Here is a 24,374-nt window from a genome sequence, read left to right as displayed (position 1 = left end):
TTAAAAATAAATCTATATAAAAAAGATATAAACTATCTCTCCGTTAATTAAAGTGCATATTTCAAGTATGTATTCTTGTATGTACTATTGGCAAAATATAGCGAGAGAAATATCGAACGTATCGAAAAAATATCGAACGAAAGCATAGATCACATTTTCAATCGCAAGTATTTTTAGATAAAAGATTTTTTACTATTGACAGTACTCGTATCGAGAAGAATGACATTATTCTTCTGACAGCACAGATCAAAAAAATATTTAATGAATATAAATGTATGCAGTATATGACGTTAGAGGGCGCTATAAAACTTAAAAAAAGAAAGAAAGAAACACACTAAATGTGTGAATTTATGTATTTTAATTAAATATTTCGTATGGAACATCAATGTAAGTTATAAAATATGAAATATGCTACATCAATAAATTAAATAATACCAAAGCAATTATACTATCGATAATATAAAATATATGATATGCCGATACACCTTTTATTTGCTATTGTTTTTAAAATGTACTAGAAAACAAAAACTCTTGCCTAGCTTCAGATGAAAATCGAATAAAATAAGCGTTATTTTTAAAATTAGTATTGCACTGTTATATAAAATAGGAAATAAAATAATAAGTATTATTTCTTTAGAATAAATTTCTAATTTTAAAATTACAAATCAAATAATATTTGATATTTTACGTTTATATTAATTAATTTGCAAAAATAAATTAATTGTTTAAGAACACTGGCGAAAACAATTTAATTATGTTGGATGTCTCTTCTCTTCTTTCGCTTCCATTCACGCATTAGGCCTAATAGCCTGTTACGGGACTATCCTTAACCCTATTGGATGTAAAATATAAAATGTAAAGTAATTTCCTTCCGTTATCACAAAGGATATTTCAAGGAGAATAAAATAAGAAACAGCAAAAAGAAGTGGCGTACTCCAATTTGTCAGAAATAAGAAAGCTGACAAGAACAGGGTATTTGGTATACCTAACAGTGATAGGAGGTAATTTTTCCTTCGTGTGGATCGAAAGAAGACAGTACGCGTAGATTAAATTTGCAAAGTACTCGTGCTATCTGCGTCAATGTTTCTTTAAAGTAGAGTACGGCTACCCTTTTAACATCTGATTGTGATGTGATGGGAGGTTGATCAGAGTTTGTATAACGCTTCTCTCTTGCGATGGATGAGAAGAAGAAGACAAATGGATGCATGGCCAACAAAAGTAGTTTCCAAATAGACAGAAAAGCAGATACTTCCTTTCTCTTTTATTTTCTTTCTGAAAATAAAAGAAAAAGGGAAAAAAGTCAAATCTAAAAAGAACAGAAATATCCAAAAACAATATAAGATAGAAAACAAACACATAAAAATAAAATGTTTCAGATTTCTAAAATGTTTTGTAGAAAAATTGTTTTAAACTTTTAAAGAGAAACATCAGATTGTGTGTGGGAGTGAGTAGGTGGAAGTTCCTCCTAGTAAACTCATCCCTTCCTCTTCCTACCTACCGATAAAGTATATAAAAGTTTATGTATCAGTGTGTGTGTGTGTGTGTAAAATCATACGTGTCTTCAAATCCCATAACTTCTTAAAACATGAGAACCTGTGAACCTCTTCCCTGCCACCATTCTTCTCAAACTATTCTTTTGGCAAATGTGGACACTGCCCATTCCTAATGAACCCCCCCCCCCCACGACTATCAGATCTATTTTAGTGTATATTTTGTTTTTCTGTTCTGACTAAGCCATATCTACTCTTGAGATTGATTTAATAATTATATGAATCAATCAACGGTACTAATGTACTACAGATGTACAATCTTTTGTGGGTGGGAGTGACTTAAAAAAATGTTGGTGTTTTTATTCCGTATTGTAGTCTGCAGTCGAACAGAAGTTTGAGATTTCGAATCGGTTACTTCATTTTTGACGAGTTATAAGCTGATAGAATTATTAAAAAAAACAGCTACAGATGAAGGCTTCATGAACGTTCATTATAATACTCAACAGCTATGATTAAAATTAAAAGATTAGTACGTTTTCGTAATCTTTAAGAAACAGTATAAATTTTAGGAGCGCGCCAAAGGTATTTGCTGCCTGGGTACTAACTTTTATCTGCCGTCCCTTAAAAAGATAACTAAAAGAAATTGCATGTAGCATTTACTACAATAAATAAAATATCAATGTTGCTGACCGGGTGTGGTGCACCCTTTGCACCCTCGGGTTGGCGCGGCCCTGAGTATAATACACGAGAGACACTGCTTAACCGCATTTATGATTAGAAGGGGGAAAATGTTTGCTTCATTTATAAAGCATGCTTTGCGTTAAGAAAAGTTTGTCTTCGGGTTACTTGATAGCACTGATAAGACGTCTGTTATATTAAATTCGCTCAACTAAAAACTTTCCACTTAACAAGCTTCTCGGCCCAATAAATCTCACTTAGTAAACCGAGATTTACTGCCCGGGAAGCGCACTTCACTGACAGATTGTTCATCCATCTTCGCGATCATCCGTTCTGGTTTGTCAACCATTTGTAATTTCTTGTCACAAAAGAAATTAACTCAACTTTGTTTTCTTACACACACACACACACACACACACACACACACACACACACACACACACACACACACACACACACACACACACACACACACACACACACACACACACACACACACACACACACACATAATTGACCTATTTACAACATAAACAAGTTATTCCGGTGGAAAGAGGCTCTAAAGTTCGAAATGTCTTCGGTAATTCTCCAGGAAAGAAACAATTGAATTCGAAGACGGGAAAAAAAAAAATGAAGAGAGAGAGAGAGAGAGAAAGAAAGAATTTCCAGAAATCTCTCAAGTATGAAATGAAAGATAATCTTAGTAAGGAGAAAATGTATTAAATAGGATAACCGTTATCTGAAAGAATGTTTCGTTGGCAATTTATAAATTGTACAAACTGATGTCGAGTTTTTTTTGTTTAATTCGGTGACATTTCTATCTTTTTTTTTTTTTTTTTTCAAAATAAACTACTTTTTCCAGTTATTCTTTGACGCACTGGAATGAAAAGACTAGAAGTATGTGCCTGATATATTTCAGGGAGAGGCGAAAACACGTGTAACAAAATATTAGATATTAATTTAATAATGGCTGAAAATAAACCGTACCAGTTGACATTTTCAGACCTAAAAACTAATAGACGTCCGTCAGAAAGAAATTGAATTAAAATGGCTCGTAGGTGTGCTCGTGCCTGTTTAATTTTAATTCAACTGTTTCCGATCGAATATGCGTATGTATATCTACAAGAGATTATTTGTACTCTGACGATTTAATATCTAATATTCTGTTTATTCCTCAAAATGCGTAAAGAATTAAACTACTTTGTTCATGAGAAGGAAGTTTCGATTTCAGTTGAAAAACGATCTTTCTGTATGTCGTGTGGATGTAACGCTATAGTTTCATGAAAGTATTCATTGCGAAATTATTATTACCCTTTTGTTAGTAAATAAAAGACAAGCATGCAACAGTATCTGTATGTTTTTTTATGTACTGTATGTTACGTGGAATAAAAAAAAAAAACTTTATTTAGTTTTTTTTTCTGCTGATAATTATAGCCTACTGCTATTATTACATTTTATTACCCGCTGAGATTTATGGAACAATACTTCGTGCATTTACATAAAAAAATTAATAACATAGAACAAAAAACGTATCAAAAAGTATCCCGCTAAGAAGAAAATTAAAAACTCAGTCCTCAAGAGATGTAAGCATTTCTGGTCCTTACAAATGAGATCTAATTAGCACATTCCCACAAGAAGAAGCATAAATCGGTATCAGCAATAAATTCACTACACTAGACTTGACTGGAATATAGTCGAAGTATGGGAATTAGATTTTAAGAAAGAACAACGAAATTCCAAAATTTCCCTTCGTCTTAACCAGGGGCGATATGGAAATGAACCGTTGAGAAAATGTAGATAGAAGGAATAAGAATGACAGCAAAAACTTTTCTGGAGTGCAAGGAACGAGAATCATGACAAGCATTTTGTACCGCGGAATTTTTGCTATGACAAGTGGTGAAAGAATGACATCCTGTCGGGTGATTTTTATTATAAATAAGATTTTTTATAAGTGTATAAGTGATATAATTTATTATAAGTGATGTTCATCGATGCATCAATAAGGTTAATAATATATCTTATGGAATAAATTAATTAGGAATGAATTATGTTCGTTATATTTTGATTTCAAGCTATTTAAAAATATTTTTTAAATAGCTTGAATTTAAGAAGATTTTTTAAAAAAAATTTCAAACAGAGTATATACATATATAAAATGTAAACATTATTTGCAAGTGGAGGTTTCTGTGGTTTAGAAGTTCATAAGGCATATTGGACCACATTTTATTTATTTATTTTTTTATTAAGCTAAAAGCACAATAAAGAAATAAAACCCGGCAAGTTTCGTAAGTCGTTTGACTTACATCTTCAGGGTTAAAAGGTAACTGAAAGTTAAAACAACAAAAAAGAGAAATTAGTAGTTCATACTATACAGTTGTAGTCGTCTGACTGTTTATAAAATTAAAAAATCAGAATGTAGATTCAAAACAGTGCTAAGTTTAAACAATGCTGGATGATGCCACGTTCTGTTGTTCACGATCATAATGTCCGAGGTCTGACAGGTATATTTTTTATCAAAGCTGACCAAACTTGATGTAGAATTAAGCCTTGGTTTTTATTGCATTGTGTTGGAATTATAAGCATGTTTGCAGCTTCTTTAAATTTCCATATGTAACAGTTTTTTTCTCTATAAGACATGTTTGTTTTCTGCCAGAGTAAATTGTGGCTGGTGGAAGTGGTATGGAAAGCTAGACCTGATTTGTGTTCTCTTTTGTTTTGCACATCCTTTTGGTGTTCGTTCATGCGAATTTCCCCAGATCTTCCTGTCTGTCCTACGTAGCAGATGCCAACAATAAATTTTATAAACACCTGGTTTTTTTAAAGGAAGATAAGGAGGTTTCGGGAGATATAGAAATCTCGAAATTTTTTCCAGTGGCAGAAAGGCTACTTTGATGTTATGTTTGTTTAGTAATTTAACCATCTTGTCTGTAATATTCTTGATATATGGAAGCGTGAATAGCGTTTTTGAAATCTTGTTTCTTGAGATGCTTGTAGGAGGTGTGTAGAGGATGTTTTTGATAGTCTTGGGTTCATAACCATTTTTTTGAGGATCTGTGTTAAATATTCAAATTCTTCATTTCTCTGTTTTTCTGTGCTGGAAATATTATAAGCTCTGTCCCTCAGGGTTTTTATTAGACCTATTTTTTGCGAAGGGTGGTGGTGTGAGGCCGCATTAAGAAATCTTCCTGTGTTGGTGGGTTTTCTATATATTGAGAAAGAAAGTTTATTATATTTTTCATTGACTTCTAATAAGATGTCAAGAAAAGGTTCTTCTTGTTCTAAAGTAAATTTTATATTCTTATGTAAATTATTCAGGTAATTTTTGAAAGCAATGAGTTCATCTGTTGTTTCTGGCCAAATGATGAAAGTGTCGTCTACAGAGCGTAGCGAAATGTTTGGTTTTTTATGATAATTGATTAAAGCATTATTTTCAAAATGTTCAAAATGTTCCATAAATAGGTTAGCTAAAGCCGAAGAGAAGGAAGAGCTCATAGCCAATCCTTTTTGTTCCCAAAATTTGTCTTGATACATGAAAAAAGTATTATTTATACAATGTTTACAAAGATCTGCGATGTCCGGAAGAAAGAGGTCTTCAAGGAGATTCACAGCTTCATTTCTTGGAAGATTTGTAAATAGGCTGATAACGTCCAAACTTGCTAAGATGTCTGAAGGTCCAATGTAAATATCTTTTACCTTCTCAATAAAATGTGTACTGTTCTTGATGAAAGATGTTTTTCCTGTGTGAGGTAAAATCATGTTAGTGAGATGTTTTGCTAAATTTGAGGTCGGAGAGTCTCTTCCATCCACTATCGGTCTTAAGGGAATACCTATCTTATGTATTTTTGGTACATCATAAATTCTTGGAACTAGTGGGTGTTGGTATTGTAGAGTTATTTTAAGTTCTTCAGTCCAGTTAGGCATATTTTTAATTAGATCATTGGTTTTATTGTGAGCACGCCATGTGGGATCCCTGTCTAAAGGTCTACAGGTATTAGAATCTTCAAGAAGAGTTTTCATTTTATTGTTATAATCTTCAGAGTTCAAAACTACTGTTGCTTTCCCTGTATCTGCTTTGATTATAACGATATTTTTGCCTGATTTTAGTTCTTTGAGGGATGTGTATTCCGTGTAAGGAAGGTTCCTTTGAGGTCATTTGCTTTGCAATAGAAAAGCTGTGCTCTGTATGCGGATGAGAAATTTCTTATTCCTTTTTCTATTTGAGCGATTTGGTAGGACACGTGGCGTTAAGGCAAAGTTGAAACCTTTCATGAGTAGATTTTTTTTTCTGTTCTTGATAGGACTCTTGATGAAAGGTTAATAACTACTTTGGAATAATCTAGGTGTTTTCTTTGTTTTTGTTTTTCATGAAGAAGTAAGTTAAATTTTTTGATTAAAGTGTGCTTCTTCCGATCAGACATTGCTCCTGGTTTGTTATATGTGATGATATCTATGTTGTTCCCCAGGTTAATAATTAAACATTATTATTACGTATTATGACAAGATTCAATACAAAATGCTGAGTGCATTCCTTTTTGTAAACACATATACATAAATTCTAATCATAAATGCGACCAACTACACTGGTAACAAATTAGTATCAAATTACTGGTAACAAAAAACTGCACTGATAATATATTGCTAGCATAATTTTTGCTAAACAGATATCGTTTTGGGTTATTTGGGTTATGCAATATCATTGTACACAGTTTTCATGGAACATGCCACTCCCAGGTTTATTTATTTATTTATTTATTTATTTTCTGTTTAACACCATTACTCCCTTAATTAGAGTAGATGCTGAAAGAGTTATATATAATCAGAAACTGAATGAATATACAGCTATAAAAATGTGTTTTAATGATATATCTATACAAACATAACACACCTTTCTCTTTATTAGATAGTAAAGATAGATAAAATGATTATGGGTTGAAATTACAATTGATGGGATGAGAGGGTAATGGATGGCAATGCTGCGAATGAAGTTTTAACTGAGGCTTGGCTGTTGGTCCTGGGATGAAGGATAATAGGGTACGCCCATACTTTGTAGAGCTCCGCTTGGCTTTCTGACAAGAATAGTCGATTCATGCTGAAGGGGAGAAAGAAACGAAGTATGTACGAATTGGTCGCCAACATGCGAAATCACGTGCTTTCTTGTCTGTCACTGTACTAATTTAAAAACTATAATGTTCGTAAAAGAAAAGCTAAATTTTCTGACCTGTAATAATAAACAAACTCATCCCAAAAGACGGATTGATTACCTTATTATCGGAATGGATTCTCCTTTTTGTGACATGTCGAAGGGTCTCGAATCTGTGGGCGTACTATAGATGGCAATGCTGCAGCCAGTGAAACTTGAAACTCGAAGCCTGAAACTTCACTGTAGCCAGTGAAGTTTCAACTGAGGATCGGCTGTTGCTGTTACCCCTCAGATGAGATATGAGCGGCTCTTCTCGGTAGTGGGGGTGAGTCTCTGTCACTGTGTAGAGCCAACGCCGAGAGTTACTCTCGGTGACAAGGTGAGCCTGTCACTGAGTGGAACTACCGCTGAGTTAAATGATCCTTCAGGTCACTCATTGTTGGGGCGGGGATCTCACGAGTTTTTAGAGAAGTAACCCCGAACATAAACAGGGTAGCCAATGAAGTTTTAACTGAGGCTCGGCTATTGCTGTTACCCCGTGAAGACCAGAACTTATAGCTCAATGATACCCCATCCATACATTTTCTTCTACAGATAACGGTGAATATGAAAAGCATTCTTGCTTCACCCATCTAGCAAAAATAAATGAATAAAATAATAATAATTACAATTGATAATTATTTTATATATGACTGTATGTAGATTATATCTCGAATTAATAATTTGGAAATGTGTCTTGATAATTTTTACATGGGCAAAGTGTCTTTCCTGTGCATATATATTTGTTTCACATGTAAATGGAAAACTATCCATCATCTTACAGGTTGTGATTTGTTGATAACTACACATTGCTGTCCATGTAATCTAAAAACATGCGAGAAGCAATAGAGTTAAGGTACTACTGAAAAGAAATGTCACAATAAAATAGTAATGAATAAAATGAAAAAAAAAATAATGAATAAAATAATAAAAAAAAACTGTCGTTCACAGCGGGAGACATGCCTTTCCATGCAAGATCGCAAATTATTTTCTAGGTCAAGTTATCATAGTTGATATATAATGGATTAAACAACTGATCTTCTCTCCTGAGACCAAGAGTGATCCATTTTCTTCCTGTTGGCTTACCATGACAAGACTGATAACGCAACGAAGAATGACAAGTCACGATCGGCGTAGGAATAATGTCCACAACTTATAAACAACTCCAAGAAAGCCTTCAATTTCTTGCTTCGTTAACTGAAACAATCCAGTCTATCTGTCCTTTCTTGTACTTGACAAATGAATAATCGTAGTAAGGCACATTTCCTCGCTACTTAGAGCCCACTGCAAGGATTACCCGGGAAAAATAACAAAAAAAAACATGAGGGCCTTTATTTTTGCAAGAAATTCAACTGAACATTAAACTTATGCGGATTCAAAATTGAACAGAATCTTCTTTGCGATTTGAATTCCAAAAATGATAACATTTTCTATCGGGATATTTTTTTTTGAGTCATTTTTTGGGTCATATTTTGAGATCATTCTCAGAATGCACTCAGTGTAAGCGCAATCTCAAAACAATGAGAAAGTTACGCTTTCAAGTCTCAACATTTTCAAAATCGAAAAGTATTATGGGATGGAACCTTCGGAAGGAAGCAAAACGGAGATGGTTTCAAATTAAACTTTGCCATTTCTTATAACAATCAATTTTCTTATTAAATACAAGAAGCTAACAAGTTATTGGAAGAATGGGAGGTGGGCTGATACATCGACTGTTACTTCTGGCAGTGCTAAGTGAAAAGGGCAGCAATTACTTCAGGAAATGGAAGTCCATAATTGGACGTAATGAACCTTGGAAACGATGACGCGCTGCAACATCACTTACATAAAGGCTAATCACAGTTCTTTTCTTTCTCTCACCTACATTACTTTGTCTTCCCTTGCCCTCCAGCATTTACGTGTCTTTTTCTCAATTTATTTCTGCATTCAGTAAAAGAAGCTCACTCTGGTGCATTCTATCGAGAGAATCTGCGTACATTTTTTTAAGTTGGAATTAAAGGTAGTTCTCAAAAGAAATTAAGAACGTAATATCCAAACCGCGTAGTTTTATCATGCTAAAAATAAATAAAATAAAATAAAATAAAAAGTCAGTAAATAGCTATTGGGTTAATGTCACAAATGACCATCCATAGCAGCTAAGAAATTATTTGATACCTTAATTAGAAAGATTATAATAAAATCTCTAGGCACCTCCTGATCTACTGAAGAGTGTTAATTCTAGAATATTTTGCCGCCTACCCTCATAAGGGAAGGGGTAGAATTTGAAAGAAAGCTGCCTCTCAGTTATGAACTTAACTCTCCTAATATCGTAATAAGACTAACTTTACTTCTTCTGCTATTAACTGCTTCTGTTTTGCTAACTTTTCTTTTCTGTCGCTTCCCTTGCCACTGTCTTATTCTCTTTCTCTTCCAGATGATCAAAATGATGATTACTTGCGTCACAGTGTTCACCCTCTGCTGGCTTCCGCTAAATACCTTAGTAGTCGTGGGTGACCAACATCCCGAGATCTATACCATTCCTGGGATTAGCTACGTGTGGTTTTTGTGTCACTGGTTGGCCATGAGTCACGCCTGTTGCAACCCCATCATCTACTGCTGGATGAACACCAAGTTCCGTGAAGGATTTGTGCAGGTGCTGCGTTGTTTACCATGTTTGCATCTACGTCACAGACCCGAGTTCCTACCCCAATCCACCATTGTTGCCTCTACAACAATGCTCAGTTTGCACAGAAGCGCCACCCGTGACCAGGCTGTACACTTGAGAGATGCATGCAACAGCCACGCATGGGGAAAACCTCGTCTAAGTACGCCTCATTTATTTTGTGCTTCTCTCTCTCTCTCTCTCTCTCTCTCTCTGTCTAGCCTCATGCTTATGCCTGTCAGTGATACAATAACAAACACATCCTGCTATTATACCAAAAATAAATTCCATCTTGTGTTTATCGAATGCATCAAGGAAGTTTATGTCATAAAGTGTGTATAAGTTTATTTATAATCTTGAAAATATCCCACAGATTTTTGAAAATAAGAAATAATTCGAATGATTTATGTTAGCATTTTTAATTTTATTTAAAATAAATTAAAATTTTTCTAGTATTCCTGAATATTTCAACGATCAAATAAATTTAATAGTGACACCTTTTGTTAAAAAAAAAATTGACAAATATATATAAAACAATTTCATAATAACTATATGTGATTGGTATGGGAGGAATGGAACAATCGACCGTGAGATGCGGTGATTGATTCATTCAATCCAACACCCTTGGAGGGTAATGGATGGCAAATGCTGTAGCCAATGAAGTTCTAACTGAGGCTCGGTTATTGCTGTTACCCTCCTGCCATGATCAGAGCTTTAATAGCTCAATAACACCTTATCCCTACACTGTCCTCTACAGATAACGGGGAAGAGGAAAAGCATTCTTGCTTCGCCCCTTTAAGCCAGTCCTTATAAGGACAATATGTGATTAATTTTGGATAGGGGGAAATCAATCGACCGTGAGATGCGGTGATTTATTCATTCAATCCAATACCCTTGGAGGGTAATGGATGGCAATGCTGTAGCCAATGAGGTTCTAGCTGAGGCTCGGCTATTGCTGTTACCTTCCTGCCATGATCAGAGCTTTAATGCTCATTAACACCTTATCCCTACACTGTCCTCTACAGATAACGGGGAATATGAAAAGCATTCTTGCTTCGCCCCTTTAAGCCAGTCCTTATATAAGGACTATATGTGATTTAGTTGACGATCCTTTCATCCATCATCAGAATATTTTTTTTAAATCTTGTTATTTTCGCCAACTTTTTTTTGATTTTCCATATTACAGAAATGCATTATACATATCGCTTTATTTAAATTAAAGAGAGATACTTTTTGTGAAGTGCCTCAGGGACTTAGTGAGTACGGGCGTGGCAAATCCGAGGTACCTGATGCTGGACCATGCCTTACTTCATGTAATATACATCTGTTATATTATCTGTAGACTGGTCCCTCCTCTTCCTCCCTTGCTTCTTTCTTTCTTCTCTTATTGTTCCTTCCCCCGAATGCTATTAGAGGGGAATCTTTCCTATTTTGCCGTGTCATTTCGTCTTGTGCTAACAGGACATTATCAAACACTGAAACATGATCAGGCCATCAAAAAATGTTCATACCGCATCGTCCGTGGCACGGGTTACCAAGGGACGCATTCGGATTTTAGGCAGAGGGACCCGTTCGAAATATATGTTACAGTCTCCCTTAGACACCACTCCTCAGCACTCTGCTAGAGGAAACTCCATCAATGGGCCCGCTACCCGTTTGGGGAGATGTTTAGGGGCAGCGCAAAGAAATGGTTCTCCAAAAGGACGGAAATGTCAACGATAACAGACTATGGCATTAGGCAACCGGAACATCTCTCTCTGACAGGAGAAGTAGTTGGAACTGGTCGAGGAAGCCAAGCGCTACCGGCTAGACTCACAAGCCCCCAGCTGTTAGACTGTGTTGCTGAGTGGATCCCATTGGGGGGACGGGTATGTGTGTTAAAGCTTCAAATTAAAAACCATGATTTGGCTGTGGTGGAAGCCAATGCACCTAATCTGGAGTCAGAATACTCTGCCTTCCTAGAGGAAGTGGATGCTGCTTTTGACAGGGTGGTAGACATGGAATCAGTCCTGCTAATGGGTGACTTCAATGCACATGTTGGAACAGATGACCAGACATGGAGGGGTGTGTTTGGGAGAAACGGCGCCCTTGACCTCAACGCGAATGGGTTGAAATTATTGGACTTCTGCTGTACTAACAGCTTGTCCATAATGAATTCCTTCTTCCAGCACTGAGAAGTCCATAAGTATACCTGGTACAGGGATACACTAGAACAAAGGTCTCTGATTGACTTCTTTATTGTCTCAACAGACCTCTTTTCCTCAGTGTTGGACGTTCGTGTGAGAAGAGGGGCAGAACTGTCAACTGACCACCACTTTGTGTGCACTCCACGGCTTCAGAGACCAGATGCTATCATCAACGCTGGTAGGCCTAAGCAGCTATACCGCGTGAAATGTGAGACATTGGAAAATGAGGCTGTGAGAAAGAATTTTGCAGGTGACATTTCCTCCAGGTTCAAAGAGATTCCCAAGCATACTGCAGATGTTGAGGAGGAGTGGAAGCTGTTCAAGACAGCTGTCACTGCCTCTGCACTCTCATGCTGTGGCAGAAAGCGGCTTGGCGTGGCAACGGACAGTGAGATAAGGACACCTTAGTGGAACCAAGAAGTCCAAAAAACTATCCGGGCAAAAGAGGAGTACTACCTAAGATGGCTTAGGGTCAGGTCACATGATGCGTTTTCGGTATGCTGATGCACAAAAAGCTGCTGCTGAGGCAGTAAAGACAGCAAAGCAGAAGGCTTGGGAATCCTTTGGAGAAAGATTAGACTCATCCTATGCAAATGCAAACAAAGTATTCTGGCAGACCATCCGTCGCCTTCGAGGGAGGAAATCGTGCACAGCAAGGGAAATTAAGGCCTCTGATGGTGCACTTTTAACAACCGAGAAAGATATACTCCACAGATGGAGGGAATACTTTGAGGGCCTTCTTTACCCGGGTGGCCCAGCAGTTGTGGACATCCAAGAGGTGCAGATCGGGGCAATGACTAGTCTCACAGCAGAAGAGGTCCATTTAGCAATAAAATCGCTAAAATCAGGCAACGCTTCTGGCGATGATGAAATTCGGTCCCAAATGTTAAAAGCCCTAAATCGAGACAGTGTTCTCTGGCTGACTCGAGTGTGTCAAGCTACTTGGATATCTGGGCAAGCACCAAAGCAATGACAGACAGGCATAATAATACCAGTCTTCAAGAAGGGAGACCAGAAGGATTGCTGTAACTATCGTGGCATCTCTCTGCTCAGCCTGCCTGAGAAGGTGTAGGCTAGGTGCTTGGAAAGACGGTGCAGGAGCATAATTGAGTCAAAATTCCAGGAAGAACAATGTGGCTTTCCTCCTGGTAGAAGCAGAACTGACCAAATTTTCACTTTAAGGCAAGTCTTTGAGAAATCTTGGGAATACGCCAAAAATGTCTACACATGTTGTTTTGTGAACTTGGAGAAGGCCTATGACCGGGTTCCTCGGGATAAGCTTTGGCAAGTAGTACAGGGGTATGGGGTGGATAGCTAACTATTAGCTGCCATCGAGTCCCTGTATGAATGCCCAGAGTTTTGTGTCAAGGTAAACAGCACAAAGTCTGAACCTTTCACAGTCTCCGTTGGCCTCTGCCATGGGTGTGTTCTGTCACCCCTCCTTTTCATAATATTTATGGACTGGATTGATAGGCACAGCCGAAGCAGTGAGTGTGTCAGAATTGGAGATGTAGCATTGGACGTCTGCTTTTTGCAGATGACCTAGTTCTGCTTAACTCTTCCACAGATGACCTCCAGTGGACCCTGGATAGGTTTCTAGCTGTTTGTGCAGACGCCGGAATGAAGATCAGTGTGTCCAAAACTGAAACATTTGTGGTCTCAAGACAACCATCCCAGTGCACTCTACATGTAAGAGTCCAATGAGGCAGGTGGAGAAGTTTAAATACCTTGGGTCCATATTCACGAATGATGGGCAATGGGACGTAGAGCTAGATACTGGAATTGGCTTAGCAAGCTCAGTATTGCGGAAGCTTGGCCGTTCGGTAGTATTGAAGCGAGAGTTAAGCCAGAAGGCAAAGCTGGCTGTCTTCAATACAGTCTATGTCCCCATCCTCACCTATGGTCATAAGAGTTGGGTAATGATCGAAAGAATGTGGACAACAATCCAAGCGGCTAAAATGAGGTTCCTTCTAGGGATTGCGGAGTTGACAAGACTCGACAGGGTCAGAAGCTCTGCAATTCGGGAATCCCTCAATACTCAACCGCTGCTTCTCCGTGTTGAGAGATCACCGTTACATTGGTACGTGGAAGGCCAAGGACTCGCTGGATAGATTATATCCAAAACCTTGGGTGAACACGTTTGGGAATCCCACCAGAACACCTGAGCTTGGTGGCAGAAGATCGTGACCATTGGAAGTTCCTCTTGCAGCTGTTGCCCCCATAACCCAATTAGGAAAGGTGGGCCCTGAAGATGTATGTATGTACTTCTTGTGAGGTACTAACATCACGAAGTATTCAAAATAAAATTGGATATTTATGTAATCATCCAGATCACTTCGATTACAGAAAATAAGTAAACATAAGCAATTTTCGTTAGCTGGTACAAGACTACTATTCTGCTTACTCGAGGTCTGAAATGGCTTGAGTTCTGGATTAGGAAATCCTTAGCCTAGCCACTGCACTAAATGCTCTAAAGCGTAATAACCTTTCGAGGGTGGATTGATATAATAAAATGAAGCAGTCGATGTTCATTAGCGATTGTTTCATACACCAAGCAGTCCCACTCGAAAAATTCGAAATTTGATTCAAACTTCTGTGATGTTTTTTTTTAAACATTGTAATAATACTTACTATTTACTTTAAAATTTTAAACGTTATTAAAAAAAAAAAAAAATATATATATATATATATATATATGTATATATATACATACGAAGGGGCTCCTCCCCCTGGAGCCTACGGAGCCCAACCGGACTGATAGGCCGGTTCTCCTTGAATTCTGATGGCTCGAATTTTGAAAACTCGAAAGGGGGTTCTTTCCCCCCACCTGGCGCCTACGGCGCCCAACCAATAAAATCTCGTCCACGTTCATGATGTGTCGGCAGAAAAATGATTTTCTAGGTAAAACCAACCCATGAAACGTTGCATATCTATCATACATTTAACGCTGGTCAATGCAAGACAAGAAATATGGAACATTTTCAAGCCACTTCAGTTCTCCTCTTAGCAGGGCTATGAAATTCATCTGCCACCTAAAGACATTATACAAATATCCATGCCCCCATGCCTGGAGATTCGAACCTACAGCCTGCTGATTGCAGAGTGAGTATGCTTTCCAAGTAACCAACTAGACCTACGATTCTAAGAAATGCTTATGCCTCTAAAAAGTCATATGAGCGATATCGCGTTTTTTATTTTTGTATAAACATTTATTTGAATTTCCAAATAAAATTTGTAAATTAAATTGTGTAAAATATAAGTCACCATCTGATTTTGCATTATTACACACCATTATTTGTAAATAAATACAAATTATTTAAATGATTAGTGCTTTCATTATTTGTAATTGATATAAGAGGCAAACCCACCATGTAAAAATCATGCAAAATTTCTAGAGAGAGAAGGATTAAAAGCTTATACTTTCCCATTTTCTAGTTACATTGTTTTTCTTGTCTGTAATTTGATTCCTCTCACCGTTTTTGTTTAACTTCTGCATGCATTTTTAAAATCTTTAACACTTTTAATATCTTTTTAGATTCTTTCAATGTTCTGTAGTTCAAAATGTGAATCAGCCCATAAAAAAAAATAAAAAATAAAAAATAAAGCTAGTAGTTTCTATGACAACCAAAACACGTACTCATTTATTCCTAAAGGAGTCATACAATCCTTTCGTGAGACATCAACTTCGTGTTGCTGAGAGTTTGTCAGAATCGAGAAATGCAAATATCGAACTGCCCTGCTTGAAATAGACGCGCACTTCGGTAGGAAGTATTGGACCGGAAGTGGCTGTATCTAAGTAGAATAATTTTTATTTGTTCTTGGTTTAGGGGAGAAAAGAGAGAAAGGGCAAGTGTAAGTCTAAATTATTCTTCTGAAACATTCGCAGCGATGCGAATGCCTCAAACGAACGACTTAAATTTCAATGTAATGTCTTAGATTTCTAGCAATGTCTCGCAAAGACAATTGCAAAGAAATGACGATATTAGAAAAGAAGTGTATTTAAATTTAAATAAGATTAATACTGAAATGGAAGACAATTGCAAAACATTACATTTAAAAAGTAACAATATTTTGATAACTGAAGCAACAGTATCATGAAGATAAAAGCAGCACTATTATGATGAATAGTATAATAAACATTAAAAATATGAATTTCATACAGAAACTGGCGATAATCATTCTGATTATTACAGGCCTGAAGTGGCTTTAAAAATTTTCATGTTTGTTCTCTAGAAGAGGACTACCAGATTATCTCACTTTATGCCAACTTCCTCTTTCAGACTTCTCACCTTATCAGCAGCTGCCTGTTCTTAGATTCCACTCTGTAAGATCCTCCAGTCCTCATCCCGTAAGCCCCTGTTCTTCATCGCTCTCACAATAGTTCCTTTCCATGTAACCCTTGGTCTTCCTCTTTTTCTCCTTCCAGGGGATGACCAGTTCGTAATTCTCAAAAGCCATCATTCTCTGGACGTATCCATACCACTTCATGACACGTGCCTCTACCCTATCCATAACATGCTGTTCAACGTTCATCTTACTTCGTCTGTAGTAATCCATTTCCACAACTTCTATTTTGGCTCTTAGTGAGTATCCAACACTCACATCCACAGCTCATTATGCTATCTATAATCACGTGATACAGTATCTTCTTAGTTTTCCTTGCGACCTTATGACTCCATAACATACTATTCATGGTTTTAATAGCCGCTCGTGCCTGTCCTGTTAGAAACATTATGTCCACTTCACACTGGCCGGACTTATGCATCATAGAGAAAAGAAGGCACCCACAAATTTTATAGTTCCCATCTATAATTCGAGATCTGTTCCCATATCACCTCCAACTATTAAGTACTTGGTTTTTAACAAATTAACTTTCAGGCCCCAACGTTTATACGTATCCAACAATTTCCCGTCTGGTATTCTACATCTTCCTTATCCTGTGTTAGAATCACCTGGTCATCAGCAAAAAGAAGAGATTGTAGGACTTGATCTCCTACCGGTATACTCATTCCATAGCATTGTCTTTTCTAGTCCTTCAAAGCTGAATCCAAGTAGATCTTAAACAACGTTGGTGACATACAACATCCCTGCTTGAGTTCCTTGCTAGTAGTAAATGCCTCTGAGCATTTGTTACCAATTTGTATAGCAGACCTAGATCTTTGGCACATCCTCTGTACAATTTCTACTGTTCCTTCATCTGTTTCTGCTTTTTTTTTTTTTCATACCTACCAAATTACGATCATGTCCGTGGGACATTATCGTAAGCCTTCTCCACATCTACAAAAATTAAACGGAGCTCTTTATTCTTAGCAACCATTTTTTGGGATATTTCTCCTAAAGAAAACATATTATCTGCAAAATCTTCCTGATCTGAAACCATGTTGTTCCTCTGATACTATTCCAGATGGTTTAAATTAAATTATGTCCCTCATGATTAGAATAAATAAACTGACGCATTCCTCTATAATTTTTTTGCATATTTCTTATTGCACCTTATTGCATCTTTCCCACATTTCTTCTTATGGGTGTATGATATATATGCCAAGTTCTACTCATAAAGGATACCTACACCTATAATCACTTTGTTGATTCATTGCCATAGTACTTTACTACTGACATACTTGAATATCTTTATTGCCATTCACCAGGGTCGGAAGCCTTTCCATTTTTTGATGTTTGAACAGCTTGCCACGTCGCCTCAATGGCAATTCATATGTTCCTTCTCCGGACAATAGCCTAATCATTCTCCTTGATATTCCACCCGATCCGCATATAATATAACTTCATAGCATCTCTTAAAATCTTGGAGGGTAATGATATTAAGTCCTGCTTGAGATGAATAAGGGGCTCGTACCTGTCGCACAAATCTCTTAAGAGCGATTATATCACACTAAGTGTTCGATTTCACTGCATTTTCTTTCCCACATTTCTTCTTTAGTTTTAATTACCATCATTTACCCCAGCGATGGTAATTAATGTTAATGCATTATAGGCTAACAGGCTTTCGTCAATAAATTTATATTTAATAAATAAATATTTAAATAAAAACTGAACAGTGAAAATGTAGTTTTTATTTATATATCTTTTATTATCTTTAGTATAGGTTACTAGATTTCCAACACCAGAAATTATATTGTATATTGTTCCTCTAATTTTATCTTCCTTCCGTGAATAATATTACGGAAGGAAGATAAAATTAGAGGAATATTCAGGTGAAATATTGAAGGGATCAATCGACCGAGAGTTGCGGTGATTGATCCATTCAATCCAATCAATCCAATACCCTTGGAGGGTAATGGATGGCAATGCTGTAGCCAATGAAGTTCTAACTGAGGCTCGGCTATTGCTGTTACCCTCCTGCCATGATCAGAGCTTTAATAGCTCAATAACACTTATCCCTATACACTATCCTCTACAGATAACGGGGAAGATGAAAAGCATTCTTGCTTCGCCCCTTTAAGCCAGTCCTTATAAGGACTATAAGGATGTTATTCATATGTAATATCACGGAACGTGATGTTACTCAAAAAAAAAAAAACAATACAATGTTACTCAGATATTGGTATCCAAGGTTTTCGATCCAAGGTTTGTTATCAAACATCTAAGTTAAAGAGAGAAGATTGTTTGAAATTAGCTACAAATTAGAAATTGAAATAAACCGCATGATTCATTTAAAGAAAATTAAATACAGGCAGCCCTCGGTTTACGCCAGTTGCCTGCGTGTGCTTTCTTACTGTAGTGTGGTTGACTGAAAAACGACACTAGCAGTGTTAGATATGCTAATTTTAATTAAAACGTCTTATTAAAATTTTTTATTATATCGTATTTTCTTTTATTTAAATCTCCCTTTAAAATCCTACTTTATCTCACTTAAACTTTCCTTCTTTACCTTGTTATACATCTGACTTATGGCCACAATTAATAAAGCTCACGTGTGCAAAACTTATTATTATTACGATTATTATTATTACCCCCAAGACCTCATTGAGTCAAACTCATCTGGGAGTCTTAGAGAAAACTTACAGAACAAAGTAATCGCCTCAGGACAGAGCCAATCCCTTTGTCTGACCTACTGGTGTTTATTCTCAACTGAAATTGGAAAATTTATTTTGTTTCTAGCTGCGCCACCAATTTCGTGGGTGGGAGTTGAATTTCTCTCCGAAGAAAAACACAATAAAACGTACGGAACTTTCCTCTCTTATCTATCAACGTATATTTACTAATCTACAGTCGTGGAAATCTAGCTTTAGGACATACAGATTCGAATGAATAAGTAGTGCATTGGAAATAGAAATCAGGCAAGTTATTTAAACATGAAAACAATTTATTTATCATCAAGGAAATGTACAAAAGGTTATTACTAAAGATTCAAGTAAATCGGGTTCTATGCTTCAAAGACAATTCTCAATAAAAATGACAATTACTACTCTTATGAAGATAGTTCTCGTAAGACCACGTGTCTATTAATATAATTACGGCTATTATAGCCTGTTTTTGTTTAGGAGTGTCCCTTATTTTAATACATTGGCTAACATAACTCAAAAAAGGCGGATTTCCGTGGTTAACACCTTATCACACCTAGAGCAATCTCACTTAAACAAACTCAGGCATAGCTACTAGCAATAATAATAAACACGCGATATTTCACCTAAAAGTTAGCTAAGTTTTCTCTCACATATAATTTAACAAGACCATTCAAATGTTAGTATAAAGCCTACAGTCCTCAAGTATCATAACAAACAAACTCTCCACAAGTCACAGTCACACTTCTGTCTATAGCTAAAACAACAAAAAGATCTTACTTTAAACAGTCGTCTGGTCCTTTCTGATTGATCCTGGAATCATTTCCTTCTATAACCTTCCGACCTTAAGCAACGAACACGGGTACTTTCTCCGGGATTTTTGAGATCTCTTACTTTTTACAAGCGTCGGGAACTTGGCGGCATTGAACTCCTGTATCTACTTTCTTCTAGGAACAACATAAATTCGTTGTTTCGCACTTCTGGCATGAAATGGCTGGAACACAGGTCCTGTTGGCGATTGGGAATCATCTTCTACGATGATTAGCAAAACTCCGTCGCCGTAACGTACATCTTATCCCGGTAACTGCTCGACCCTCGCCAACCTCGTCGCCTTCTCGAGCCCGTAACTTCTCGCTGACAAAGGAACCACTAAAAAGCCCCCTAATCGCCGTAGCAAACCCCCTCTTATATCTCTCCGATGACCTTGGGTTCTGCTACGTATTAATCCTCTGGGTATTGCGTTGTTCTGCACCTGCCACCTTTTTTTCGGTCGTTGCATTAAGGTGGGAAACCCCCTTGCAATGTTGACCTTCCAGATTGTAGTTGCCCCAGGTCGTTAGTTAATACCTTAATCCATCTAGAATGACTGGTGACTAAGAGGTTTCTTTAGACAATTTATCTTACCCATATATTCCTTTGTTCTTTTACAAAAACCCTTTGAGGTGACAATATTCAGTAATATACAAAAAATATTATTTCCAAATTAAAAAATATGAAAATTTCTCTATTAACCTACAAATATGTTTAGTGAATTTTGTTTATCAGTAAAATCAGTATATAAGGTATTTTTGTATAAAAATCTTTCTATACATTTTACAGCAGGCACTCCAGTATATGAGTGTTTACCGTGCTGCTACGACGTATATGTATCAAACCTAGTTTTAATGTTGAATCTACCTAATTGTTCTATTTAATTTTTTTTTTTTTACGTACATAAGTACGTAATTACATACCATGTCTGATAATAGAAGTGCAGAAAAATTAGCAGAACTTGGTGTTAAGAAGGCGCGGAAATCAATCACACTTGAAAAGAAGATGGACGTGATTCGAAGAATGGAAGATGGGCAGGCTAATGTCTATAGAAGTATGAACTTACCTCCATCGACTGTTACTACAATTATGAAAAATGCCGATAGAATAAAACAGTCTGCGCAAAAATCTATGGCAGCACTCAATGCAAAACATGTACGTCATAGCAGGGGTAAACTTACTGAAAAAATGGAAAAATTATTATCATTATGGGTGGATGAATTGAATCAGAAAAACATTCCTCTGACGTTATAACTGAGAAAGCAAAAAAAATTTTTGAGGATCTTAAAAACGCAGATGGAGGGGACGAAACATTTTTAGGGAGCAAAGGTTGGTTCATGAGATTTAAGTCTCGAAGTAAGTGGTACAGTGTCAAATTATGCGGTGAGGCAGCAAGTGCAGATGTTGCGTCAGCGGCTGCTTTTCCTAAAGAATTTCAAGACTGTAGAACAAAGAAGTTATCCTCCTGATCTCATTTTTAATGTTGACGAGACTGGGCTCTACCTGAAAAAATTGCCATTACGCACCTTCATTTCCTGTGAAGAACGTTTCGCTCCAGGTTTTTAAACTGCAAAAAATAGACTTACACTTTTGTTGGATGCAAATGTCTCCGGAACTTTGAAGCTTAAACAAATGTTGGTGTACCATTCACAGACACCACGGGCCTTCAAGGGTCTAAAAGCCATGCTATCAGTCTATTGGAAATGGAACAAGAAGGCTAGGGTTACACAAGACGTTTTTATAGATTGGTACACAAATTATTTTTGTCCTACCGTGCTTCGCTTTTATAAAGAAAACAATTTGCCAGCCAAGGCATTGCTTCTCTTGGATAATGCCCCTGGACATCCTCAAAACCTTGCTGACGTAAGAACACCATTGGATGTCAAGATTGTTTATATGCCCCCAAACACAACATCGCTTTTGCAACCGATGGATCAGGGGATTATATCAATGTTCCAAGCCTATTACCTCCTTATAACATTTGTGGAAATGGTAAGAGTCTTGGACACTTTAAGAAAAACTGTTAAAGACTATTGGCAGTCATTCGATATTTATTTTCAAGGGCATTAACAACATCGAGGTAGCTTGGAACGATGTGTCAGCAAAGTGTTTAAAAGGAGCATGGCGAAAACGTCTTCCAGCATTTATGCACGACTTCGAGGAATTAGAGCAAGAGGAGAATGTTATTGAAGATGTTACCAAGCTTGTGCGAGATGTGGGATTGTACGATATTACAGCTGAAGATGTGACAGAAGTCTTAGAGAGCCATGATAAACCGCTTTCCAATGAAGACTTCAAAGAATTAGCCAAACAATTAAGTCAATCCAAAGGAGGAGAAAGAAACCGAAGAAGGTCCTCTGAGAGATATGAAAACGGCCGATTTACAGCGTATCCTTGCAAGCATAGAGACATTGACTGATGAACTCTGTGAAATGGACCACGATTGGGAACGGAGTGCGAACATAAAAAGGAGTGTAATCGCATCTATTCGACCTTACACTGAACTCCTTAAAGAAAGAAAAAGAAAATCTAGGCAGTTAACACTGGATACTTTTTTCAAAAAAACTGCAGGTGATCCAAAACCAGGAACTTCAATAGAAATATGTAACATATTTTCGAAGTTTCATATTTTTTGTACATAATTGTTTTGTTTTCGTTATTAATAATTTTATTTTAACAAATATATATGAATGTAATATCAAAGCTTTAAATATAATAATGTTACACATACTTCGTGTGCATATTTTTTGACTGCGCGGAACCTAACTTCATACCTCCCATTAAAATTGGATTCGTTTTACGCCGATTCAATTTACGCCCGTTTTTTTTAAGGAACGGACCTGCGGCGTAAACCGAGGGCTGCCTGTACTAGAAAAAAATTTGCAAAATGAATTATGTCAAAATAAATTAGAAATTGAAATAAATCGCATGATTCATTTAAAGAATTTAATTATTTAATTTAATTAAATTTAAAGTATTTAATTAAATACTAGAGAAAAATTTGCAAAATCAATTACGTCAAAATAAACACCAAAGAAATTTATAAATAGTTTATATTTATATATGTATATTTATTTATTTTTAATCTCTTTCAGATGATAAAAATGATGATCACCGTAGTCACTGTGTTTACCCTTTGCTGGCTTCCCCTTAACACCCTCATAGTGGTGGCTGACCAAGACGAGCGAGTGTGGCAATTCAAGGATATCATTTACGTGTGGTTCGTGTGTCACTGGCTAGCTATGAGCCACGCTTCTTACAATCCCATCATCTACTGCTGGATGAACTCCAAATTCCGGGACGGATTCCGTCAGTTCTTTTACCGGCTTGTCAACGCTCGGTCGCATCAATACTATCGGAAGGACAGCAGTAGCACCCGACGATTCCATACCTGCACAACTTACTCCAGCGTCCGGACGATCAGCCTTAGGGGATCGAATTCCCTTACTAAAACACACTCATCCCAAAAGGACAGTTTCACTCGGGCGAAACCCGAAGAGAAGAAACCAATGAGTAACATCGGAGGCGAAAAACGTCTTACGGAGAACGGAACGTCCGATTCTAACATATGAGGTCAAAGATCATCCGATATCAAGGTCATAAATAATTTTTTTCCAAGGTTTATCGCAATTTGAGATTGGATTTAAGGGTGGTTTAAATTCATAAAAACGCGACTAATTTAATTCGTCTTATTTGTACTCTTCGCACTTTCAATCGTAAGCATCACTTTCATACCGCTGATGTCACCTAGAGAGGAGTTCATTTTATTAGCTATTGTGTCACTGACTTTTTGTAAATTATCTTCCCCGACTCAAGAAAAAATTACTGTGAATCACCAGTTGTCTAAGATGGCACCAATAGGATGACATTTACTGTTGAAAACTAAGTGCCACGTTTCCACGCACAGAATATTGTTTTCTGACATTGAAGTTGTATGAACTCTAACTTATTAAAATAGATGTCACCGATGTGGTGGCTAAGCCTTCTATATATATATTCTTGAAATAATCCTATAAAAGACGTCTTGTATTTTACCTCCACATCTCTATGTGTGGCAAATATCCTGTTTCCTGCCCTCCAAATAAATTATTGTATTTATTGTAATAGATCAGATTTTATTTTTTCAAACACAATACTTCCTGTTTATTAAAATACGTCCTACATTGAAAATTAATGCTAATGGTGTTGTCGATCAATATCGATTCATTGACTAAATTCTTAAATGATTAAAGTATCCATTTGGCGATGTGTTTATATTTTGTTACACCGTGGAATACAAAAATGTTGATATAAAATTTAGTGGGTTGTAAATGCTATCTGGAAGCAGTGAGTTCGCAAGACAGAGAGAGAGAGAGAGAGAGAGAGAGA

General features: G+C 36.7%; 1 protein-coding gene across 1 annotated transcript in view; it reads left to right on the top strand.

The window, feature by feature from the left end:
• Positions 1-24,009, top strand: part of LOC150096313 (RYamide receptor-like) — a 128,594-nt gene extending 104,585 nt beyond the window's left edge. The window contains exon 3 of the mRNA XM_090409337.1: positions 23,102-24,009. Within this exon, the coding sequence (XP_090265463.1) occupies positions 23,102-23,578 (477 nt within the window). The 3' untranslated portion in view covers positions 23,579-24,009. The remainder of the gene's footprint in view (positions 1-23,101) is intronic.
• The last annotated feature ends 365 nt before the right edge of the window (positions 24,010-24,374 follow it).

Source organism: Typopeltis vanoorti, chromosome 19 (assembly GCF_054136105.1).
Source record: "Typopeltis vanoorti isolate ZY-2024b chromosome 19, IOZ_Tvanoo_1.0, whole genome shotgun sequence".
Taxonomy (NCBI): Eukaryota; Metazoa; Arthropoda; class Arachnida; order Uropygi; family Thelyphonidae; genus Typopeltis; species Typopeltis vanoorti.
Note: the sequence above shows the minus strand (reverse complement) of the source record. Positions and strands in the feature narration are given on the sequence as shown.